We start from the raw sequence: 9,943 nt of genomic DNA, 5'->3' as shown, positions 1-9,943 counted from the left end.
GGAGCGCCGGGAGGCGGCCGGGGCCCACGGCGCGCGCGTGTGCACGCGGTGTGCGTTCAGACTCGGCTTTCTGCGCGGTCCGCGTCACCGAGATTCCTTCCTGGGTAGAAGCCGAGCGCCCTTGCGACGATTCCTGCAGGATTTCTTGCAGCCACGGCTTGTTCGGAGGAGCAGAGATGGATGGAGGCTGGGAAGGGGGTGGGAAGGGGGGAGCGAGCGCAGGTCTGGGTTTGAGAGTCGCATTGTGATGTGAGTGTTCGGGAAATCTAGTGGAAAAGGGGGGAGGGTGGGCGGGAGAGAGAGAACGAGAGAGAGGCAGAGTGCGGTGGGAGCTCGTTGGAGGGACGATTTCAGTACTTTGTGTACATCAAGGCAATCTAACGTCACTGCGCTCCGCTCAGCTGAGTTGGCTTGTGTTTCAGAGAGAGGGAGTGGGAGAGACAGAGACAGAGAGAGAGAGAGAGAGAGAGAGAGAGAGAGAGAGAGAGAGAGAGAGATTGACTTACCTCGAATTCAGGAACTTTAACCCTGAATGCGGAGCAGGGCCTGAAACCATTCCCACGGCTTCCTCTCGCCCTGGGTGCGAGGAACAAGCGGGGCGCTGAGACTATATGCCCTCGGGTGCTCCCGGAGGCCGCTGCTTTGTGTTTTCTGGAGCCCCCCTGGCGTGCCCCGACTTGGACGTGTCTGGGGAGAGCGAGCGCAGCGCGGAGGAGGTGTGTGTTGGAGGTGGGCAGTCGCCGCGGAGGCTCCAGCGGTGGGCGCGCCGTTGTAGGCGGCAGTAGCCGCGCGCCCGGGCCGGCCGTCCCTCGCGTAAGCCCCGGAGCCACCATGCCCGCACCCCCGCCTCGCCGCCGGCTTCCCTGCTAGGAGACAGAGGGGATGCGGTGAATGCACCGGCTTCACCGAGAGAGGTAACCGTCCCCGCAGATGGCCCGGGAGGCTCGGGAGGGAGCTCTCCGGTCGGCCGAGTCGGCTCGGGGCGGCGCGAATGGCGGACTCCAGCCTCGCCCCGCGTCCTGCGGGAGCGGCTTGCGGAGACCCGCCGGCGGAGGCTTCGCGCGGCCCGGAGCTCCCCGGCGAGTGGAGCACGGGAGGCGGCCGCGGCTGGAGGAGCGGCGTGGAGGGTCACAGCAAGCACGGCCTGGTTCTGTCAAACCGCATCTCGTTCGCCTCCGCCAGACCGGAGCTCCCGGAGCTCTGGCGAGGGCGCGGGGTGGGGTTCCAACCAGGGCCGGCAGGGAATACAGGAGCGCGTGTGGGGGCGCCGGCGCTGCTTTCTTTTGTTGTGAGTGGACCGCGGGGTTCCCGTCACCGCCTCCCGAAACCCCAAGGGCGAGGTGAAGGAGGCTGCTTGCGCGAGGCAGGCCTCCGAAGCCGTCCCTGTCTTTGGCCGCATTTCTAGAGCGCCGGCCCTTACAGACCAGGGTGGGACCCAGCCTTCTGCTGAAGCAGATTCGGGGGGCCGTGGCTTGCGCTCCCTTCCCAATGGCTTCCCTGTATTTTAGGGGGATGATCCCTCCCGGGAAATGTAGAGGAGGATGTAAGGAGATCAGAGCAGGAGACCGGCTCATCGGGCCTGAACTGTTGTGCGACTGTTTTTCTGCGTGTTCCAACCCCACGCGCCGGCACACCCGGGCCGTTCTATGCCTTGCCGGGAGCCGGCCGGCGATTCAATGCCTCTGGCCTAGGATTTATCTGAGGCTGATTTCATCCTCTCCAACCTTGAGCCTGGGCCTGCTCTTCGGCCAGTCAGGCCTGGCTGAAGCTCGGAGAAGCTCCCCTCGGCCCGGCCGCTCGCTTGACAAAATGCCCGCCACCCCGGGCCAGCGGCAGAGCGCTGGTGAAAGTCACCCAGTCGCGCACTTCTCTCCCAACTCCTGCGCGGGCACTTTCTTCGTCTAGTCTTCTGTTTTGGCACTATTTTGTTATTTTTTTTTTTAACGAATCTTCTTTAAGCTCGAGGGGAAAGAAAAGGACTTTTAATTTTAAAGAACTTTTTATTTTAAGGCCTGTAACCGATAAAAGACGTCCATGAATTCTCTTTTGAACCTAATCTGTCAATCTGCACATCCTTCCCCTCCTGGGTTCTTGGTTTTACAAGAGGCAGGTTATTTCAGGCATTTTACCTGCTGCAGAAAACTATTCCCCTTGTGAGGATTAATACAAAGAGCTCTGATGGCCTCCTGTAATTTGGCGAAGAAAGAAATTCTCCAAAGGATGCTAGGTTTTTTGTTTTGTTTTGTTTTTGGTTCCTACCCAATGGCTTCCAAAAATACCTACGCCTTATCTTTATTGGCTCTTCCAGAAGTCCAGACAAATTTGACGGGCAGCTTGCTTATCGGCGATCCTGTGCAGGGGAGACGCGGGCCTCCCCTCCTCCAGCTTAAGCAGGCCTTTCGGGAAAGGTTGTGCATGGTCATAAAGTAATAGTAAGGACAATAACAATAGGGCCTTCTACGGCCTCCTTCAGCTGGGAACAGAGGTGCTGGGAGCTGGAAACCAAGTGTCAAATTATGCCCTCCTGTCACTAGGTTCTCCAACTCTCTCTCTCCTCCTCTCCCTCTCCCTTCTTCTTGTCCTCAGAGCAGAATCTAGCGCAGGCACAGGGCCCCAGGCGCACCATGGCCGACGCAGAGGAGGGCTTTGGCCTGGCGCACACGCCTCTGGAGCCTGATGCAAAAGACCTGCCCTGCGACTCCAAACCAGAGAGCGGGCTAGGGGCCTCCAGCAAGTCTCCGTCATCCCCACAGGCCGCTTTCACCCAGCAGGTAAGAAGACCCCGTACCCCAGGGCCCTTCGCAGAGACCAACACCAGGCTTTTCTGCTCAGCCCCTCCTGCAGGGGCCAGGAAAAAAAAAAGCGCACTGCGCATCATTATCCTATTTCCTTTCTATTTCCATTCAGTTCCACCCTTCTCTGCCCTCTCTTCAAATACTCGTATATTCCCTTCCACTTTATTATGACAATTATCTTTCTGGCCAGAGGAGTTTAAAAATCTATTTAAATTGTTGGAGAAACCTCAATTATCCGACTATTTGGGGTCACCTAACAATGGCCCAGATAATTTCTTTCCTGCCGCACTAGGCGTAACATCGGCCCCGAGCTTCTTAATAAGCACCAGGTCAGCGGCCGCTTCAGGCCCGCATGAGCGATGGTTTGACCCCTCTTCAGATCTTTCGCAGCCTTCGCCTTCGCCTGCCTCCTCCGCGCCGCCGCCTGGCCCCGCGCGCCCCATTATTTGTCTTGCGGTCGGGGCCTGGAGGGCTGGCGCGCCCTCGCCCACTGCTGGGAGCGTGCAGGGCTGTGCCCGGAGGGTGCCGGGGGGCCGCGGGCTCGCCAAGCTACCAGCAGGGCCGGAGCAGAGGGAGGAGCCTCGCTTTGTGCTCTGGGCCCTAAGTCCGAGTGCACTGGGCGCTTGAGGCGGCCCTTGTAGACCCCGATGGCTTTTAAATAGGGTGTCACCTGGCGCCAAGCAGGGTGACTTGACCAGAAGAGATACCTACTCCCTTCCTTGGGGCTTCCATTCCTTCCTGGCCTTGTCACAGTCTCTAGCCTTTGCTTTCATGGTTCAGGAAAATGTGTGTGTGTGTGTGTGTGTTAGTATAAAAGCAGAGAGCCTGAGTACGGCTTGGGAAACTTACAGAATTTCTTTTCTTCCAAAGAAAAGCAAATCCACTTCCTAGATAGTTACACATTATTTTAAAATGAAATGTTGTGTGTAATTCTGTTTTGCATCGGGGTTTAGTCAAATAACTTTTAGCTGAAAGCGGGAATGTTAAGAGGCTACAGCCATGCCTTATAATAGAAATAACTCAAAGTAAACAGAGCTAGATGTAGCGAGGGCCAGAGAAATTTTTTAATATAGGTACTGAGAGTTAATTTTTGTACTGGTCTGTGAGAATATGTGATTGCAAAGACACTTTTAAGTTTACAATTCATTTGTGTGCGTATTTGCACCCACCGTAGTTGAAAACAGGCACATACACAGTATTTGCTCATCTGTGTGTTTTGTGTGTGGGCATCTGGGTGCTTGCATAAGAATTTCCTGAGTGGGTTTTCCTAGATTGAGATTTTGTTTTTGTTTTTTAACTATCTCAGCGATTTTTTTCTCAGCCCGCTCCTCCCTGCTAACCTTCTAGGGCACTCTGATGGTTGGTGATTCCCCTGTAGCCTTGTGTTGGTGGTGTTAGAAGGAGACAGCCCAGCACTGTGGGATCAGGTGGTTGTTGGAAACCTCCTCCCGGCTGAGCCTACACAGGGCTTCCTGGGCTGAGGCTGTTGGGTGCCCCAGAGCCTGGATAACTCTGCAGTGGGCGGGGGGGCCCTTTTCACCCTCTGAGCCCACAGGCTCCCGAAGAAAGAGGAGCAGTGTCTGTTTCGGGGGAGTTCTGGGAAGTAATGCCTATGGCTTCCAGGGCTTGTTGGTGTGACTTCTCTCTCCTTCCTGCAGGGCATGGAGGGAATCAAGGTGTTTCTCCATGAACGAGAACTGTGGCTGAAATTCCACGAAGTGGGCACAGAGATGATCATCACCAAGGCTGGAAGGTGAGCCGGTTAGTGGGGAAGAGGGGCATAGGGGAATTGTGGGGGAGACAGGAAGGAAAGTGGGTTTGGGAGAGGCAGGAGGAAAGGGGACAGAGAGAACAGAACAGAGGAGAGAGAAAAAGAGAGGGTATGTTTTGGTGGACTCGATTCTGGTTAAAGAAGCACAGGAAGATTCTTCCCTGGGTCTTGTAGGGTGGGGGAAATACTCCAAATAATCAACTCCAGAAACTGGGCATTTCTTCCACCTCGTATATAAAAAGAATAAAGTGCTGGGAGGCCATGCTATCTGGACAGATTAGTGAAGAGAGAAGAGAGGACAGGAAAACAGGCGTGGGGGAGGACTGGGGCTTCTTGGGTCTCTGGATTTCCTGGGTCTTGGACTTGATTCCCTGTCTCCACCCCCATGCCCATCCTCTCTGACCTTGGAGAGACTCCAGGGTCCAGGGACCCACCCGATCACCAAACTGAGAATCGCTGAATGTATTCGCTACCTCTTTCACTGTTTATAGAAAGGAGGCGAAGCCTTTGAAACTGAACTGGGGCTCGGCCGGGCTCTATATACAGACACCGATAAACACGGCGGCTTTGCCAAGACACTCACGCTGGAGTTCCTCTTAAAAACTCGTGGAGTTGTAGCTAGAAACGACTAGACTTGTGTATCTCAATGTGTGGAGGTGTGCGCGCCGGCGTCCAGGCCCGGGGACATCCCTGCCACATCCCTACCCTGCTGGCCTGGTCCTCCGTGTCAAAAGCTGGAGGATGCCCAGAGCATCTGAAGCAGAGGCCTGTAGGCCTAAGCCTCGGAGTGTGTGAAGGGGGAGGGTGGGGCTGCCTCTCCAGACGCACCCCGCATTCTCCAGCCGAAGCTGCCCTCAGTAAACTGACAACGGTGACATTTATTATTATTTAAAATTAAACAATGTCTGCTTCCCGCTCCATCCAGGTCCGGAGCAAACTAGGAGGCGCGTTCAGTTTATATCAACGAACTGCGATCCTCTTCCCGTTCCCCCAGGAAGGAAAGACGCGTGGAGCTCCTTTTCCCCCCAGCCTGGGCGGAGAGGATTTAGCTATAAAAGGCCTGCGAAGTCTTCTGCGCCCCCGCCTCCGGGCGCGCTCGCTCAGGCAGATAAACACCGCGAGGCCCGTGACTTGAGGGGAGAGGAGGCCTCCATTCACCCCTTCCCGCCATCGCCGAGTGAGCCAAAGTCCAGCAACTTGTCGCGCCAGACCAGCCTTGGAAACCCTTGTTTTCAGGAAACCCTTGTTTCCTGGCGAGGTGCATGGGAATTCGGAGCGCACCAGGAGAGAGGCAGCCGGACAGTGCAGCCCGGTGCCATCGGCTTTCTGACGACAAGATCCTAGTTCAGGTCCCTTCCTGAAACCAAATCCGGACGGGTTTGGGATTTCTTTGCCGGGGGGGACAAGGAGCTTACACTCTCCAAGAAGAGTGCCCGGAGCTTTGGAGGAGTCGTGGGGCGTTTGCGAGTGAACCCCTGCTAGACACCCATGTCAGAGGTCACCCAACGACTCATACCCGGAATCGCGGCTTCCCCCCACCTCTGGGGGCAGGGGACCAAAGCCAGGACGCGAGGCGGGTGCGCACCCACGCGTGCGCGTCTCAGGGCGCACGGCCCTGCGTGCCCGTGACGCGGAGGACCGGGAAGGGCCTGGCTGGAGAAACAGGGCGCTGGTTTTGTTTTGTATCGAAAAAGCCTCCTCTCGCCCCAGATAGTAGATGCCCTGCTCTGAATAGAGCATTTAGCAGGAGTTGAGATGGGGGTTCCCTTCCGGGCTCCTTCAAAACCAGCTTCCCTCAAAGCGCAGGCCTCCCAGTCTCCATTTGCCTCCCAGATACCTACGGTCGCCGCCTGCCGCTTTCTCCTCCCTCCCCTTTCTCCTGCCCGTGACTTCGAGGGAAACCCGGGATGGATCTCCGCGAGAGCGGAGCAGGACCAGTTTTCGCCTCCACGTGTCTCAGGGAACCGCTTCCACCTTCCGTTAAAATGTGCAGACACTCTCTTCAAAGGTTTGGCATTAATTCCCGCCCCCTTCTCTCCCTCGGTCCCTCTCTCCTAGGCGGATGTTTCCCAGTTACAAAGTCAAGGTGACTGGCCTTAATCCCAAAACGAAGTACATTCTTCTGATGGACATTGTTCCTGCCGACGACCACAGATACAAGTTCGCGGACAATAAGTGGTAGGAATTGGAGCGGCAGGTGGAGCGGGGGAGGGAGGAAAGTGGAACCCGCACCACGAAATGGAACCAGTAAACGTTTTTTGATTCCCTACTGTGTGCTAGAGGCGCTGATGTGCCTATTCCATTGCTTTCTGCTGATCGCCCTGAAACAAAAAAAAAGCAGCCGTTAGCCTCCGTTTTATAGATGAGAAGGCCGAGGCTCAGAGGAAAAATGAGGGGCCTGTATCCACTGCTGCAACCGCGGGTTGTGGATTTTTTTAAAAAGAGGATTGTTACCAAGTGCTGGAGGTATTTCTGGGGGCATAAAACCATTTACAGTTATTTTTTATGAGTTACCTGCTTTGAACATGCCTTTTTATGAAATTGCAAAATCGGCCCATGGTATTTGAGTTAAACAGGCAAGAGGAGAAAGGCCCATTTCGGGGGTAGATTGCTCCTGTGGCTGCCCATAGTGCAGGGGCCTGAAGAGGATGCCCCCTTTGAAAGCCCTCAAGGAGATTTCAGGACTTTCTGCACATCCAGACCTCCAGAAGCTGCCGATTGTTTGTGGGCGCCAGAAGCCCCTGGCACTGGGAAGGACTGAGATAAGGAAAGGGCCAGGCCAGGAGGTCACAGACCTGCACCCAGGTGCCAGGCACTCTGGGGCACCCGGGATTTGTAGATCCCTAAGGGGGACTGAAGAGTCTGCCCAGTTCCTACTCAGCCCTCTCAGCTGGTGGGTGAATTGGCCTGAGCCTCCCTGCGGTGCGCGACCTCTGGGCTAGGAGCTGGGCCTCCAGTCACACCTCTGCTTGATCTAGGTCTGTGACCGGCAAGGCTGAGCCCGCCATGCCCGGCCGCCTCTATGTGCATCCAGACTCACCGGCCACGGGGGCTCATTGGATGCGGCAGCTCGTCTCCTTCCAGAAACTCAAGCTCACCAACAACCACCTGGACCCATTTGGGCATGTGAGTGCTGCGCCCTCGAGTCTTCTCCCTCTGTAATCTTCTCTGGCCCTCTCCCTTCTTCTCACTGGATTTTCCTCTCTTGTCTCTTTGCACCCACATTTCTTTTCTGTGCTCTGTTTACCCCCTTGGGTCTCTTTTTCTCTCCTACCTTCTTTTTTAGATTAAAAAAAAATTTTTTTTTGTAGAGGTATCGCTCAGACTGGTCTCAAACTCTTGGCCTAAACAATCCTCCTGCCTCAGCGTCCCAAAGTATTGGGACTACAGGCTTGAGCCACTGCATCCAGCTTGGCCTTCTTGATCTGGACTTCCTTCTTCCTCCCTCTTTCTTCCTCCTCCTCCCCCCTTTCTTATGTTTTTTTTTTTTCCCCTCTTTGATTTCACCTTCTAACTCAACCTTTTCTCTGCTTTTTTACTACTTGTTCCTCTGTTTTCACCACTCTTCTGCTCAGATACCTGGCCTCTTGCAGTCCTCCCTGTGGTCCACTCTCCCCTGCTCGCATCTGTCTTTCCGTGGTGGCTGGGAATAGGGCCCTAGTTCTTCTGGCCTGGGGCTTCATCCTTGCCCCAAGCACTCAATGCTCTGCCTCTGCTAAGGGGGTGGGGGGGTGGGGGTGGGGTAGTGACTAAAGAGACTTATTCCAGGCCTGAACACTGGGGCCTGGGAACCCGACCTATGGCCAGAGGTGGGGGAGGGAGACTGGTTTTCAGTCCTGCAGAAAACATGAACCCTGTAGTCCACAATGCAGACTGCACAGAGGCTGGACCACAATGGGAGCCATGTGCCCGCCCCACCTCCTTTAGAATTTTGCCTTATTATTGAAGGATGTTCCTGGTGAGAGGGAGAGCCCAGGTCACCTGTGCCCTATTTAAAGAGGGACAAAGAACTCACAAGAGGTGAACCCTGGTACCTTACCCCTTTTCAGCTTGATACTATTGAACCAGGTCGATTCCCCCCACCCCCACCCCCAGAGTAGGCAAACCTCAACCAGGGTCCTAAGCTTACAGTCTGGACTGGCCCCAGGAGAGGAGCCTGGTGATTTCCTGAAACTGAAAGTACAGCTCTCTCTCTCGTTGCCCAAGGGAATGTGTAGCATTTAGAGGCTTTTCAGTAGGGCACCACCTCTCCCCTTCCAAAAAAGCAAAGAAGGAAACACCGATTTGAGGGAAAATGGCCCTAAATCTCTTCATTGGAAATAATCACTAGAATAGAGCTGTGTCTCAGTTTTTAGAACCCCTCACTCGGGGATTCCACCACACAAGTGGGTGTGTTAGGGCATTTGATCCTCACTGCAGCCTACAGAGGGGACTAAAAGGCACAGTCGTTGTAAGAGAAAGCCAGGAGGGTAGGTGACTTGCCCAAGGTCCTGCAGTTTGTGTTTGGGGACAGACAGTTGAGACTGTCTCTCAGCCTCTAAAGGGGCCCCTTATCCTGTCAGGCTGTCTCTCCAGAGAGGAGCCACAGATACACCGATGGCCCCCACTTTACGGAAAAGAAGGGGCTGGGTAGAAATGCTTTTGGCCAAGAGGGGGACAGTTTATGAAGGTCCAGATGAGAAATCTCCTCCTTCGAGGCCTTAGAGCCGAAGCACTGAAACCACCGGGACTTGGAGAGGAAAGAGGGTCTCAGGGTTCCCCTCTGATGGCTTGAGGCCGCTCTCAGCATGTAGGAGGGAGGAGATGGAACTGCGGGCCAGGATCCAGAAAGTCCCATTCCCTTTCTGAGGCTGCAAAAGGCATTTCTAGGGAAAATGCAGGGCCTTCTTTCTGTTAAAATCCCGGTGTTTCGCCCACAGTGTCGCTGCTGGTGCTTCCAGCTTGTCCCGAGTCTGCTGGGGTGCGTAGACTGAACAGCGTTCAGGTGTATCTGCCCTCACCCCGCAGACACTGCTTGGGCCCAAGCGCCGGGAAGAGCGGGGACCCTTGCGTGGGAGCCTCCGTGGACCCTTGGCTTAGGGAGTGCCACCACCCCCAGCCTCATTTCGGCTCTCTACTTTTCCTCTGCTCGTCCGGGTGTGCTTTTGGGGGCGAGGCCCCGAGAAGGCGCCATGCAATTCCCAGGACCCCTGCGAGTTTCGGGTCCTTCCGAGCCGGGGGAAGGGGACGTGGTGCCCTGAGCTGCTCCCGGCTGCCCAAGCGGCCACGCATTCCCGCCCCAAACTCCGGACTTTTAATCCAGAGCCGCCCTAATGAAATTAGGAGCCATTAGATCGCCCTCGCGCTGATGTCTCCACACTGTCCCCAGCCGTCAAAG

General features: G+C 55.5%; 1 protein-coding gene across 3 annotated transcripts in view; it reads left to right on the top strand.

Moving 5' to 3' along the window:
* TBX5 (T-box 5) overlaps positions 1 to 9,943 on the top strand; it is a 50,668-nt gene that overhangs the window by 1,941 nt on the left and 38,784 nt on the right. The window contains exons 1-5 of one of the 3 annotated variants that reach the window (XM_008067857.1): positions 463 to 914; positions 2,587 to 2,771; positions 4,454 to 4,548; positions 6,625 to 6,744; positions 7,545 to 7,692. In XM_008067857.1, coding sequence (XP_008066048.1) covers positions 2,625 to 2,771; positions 4,454 to 4,548; positions 6,625 to 6,744; positions 7,545 to 7,692 — 510 coding nt within the window. In that variant the 5' untranslated portion in view covers positions 463 to 914; positions 2,587 to 2,624. Of the gene's footprint in view, positions 1 to 462; positions 915 to 2,586; positions 2,772 to 4,453; positions 4,549 to 6,624; positions 6,745 to 7,544; positions 7,693 to 9,943 lie in introns of those variants that run through there. The other 2 variants (XM_008067856.1, XM_008067858.1) reach the window with 2 other exon arrangements.

Source organism: Carlito syrichta, unplaced genomic scaffold (genome assembly GCF_000164805.1).
Source record: "Carlito syrichta isolate Samal-C Ts95f unplaced genomic scaffold, Tarsius_syrichta-2.0.1 Scaffold309794, whole genome shotgun sequence".
In the NCBI taxonomy this organism is placed as follows: domain Eukaryota; kingdom Metazoa; phylum Chordata; class Mammalia; order Primates; family Tarsiidae; genus Carlito; species Carlito syrichta.
The sequence above is the reverse complement of the archived record's forward strand: the minus strand, read 5'-3'. Positions and strand labels throughout refer to the sequence as shown.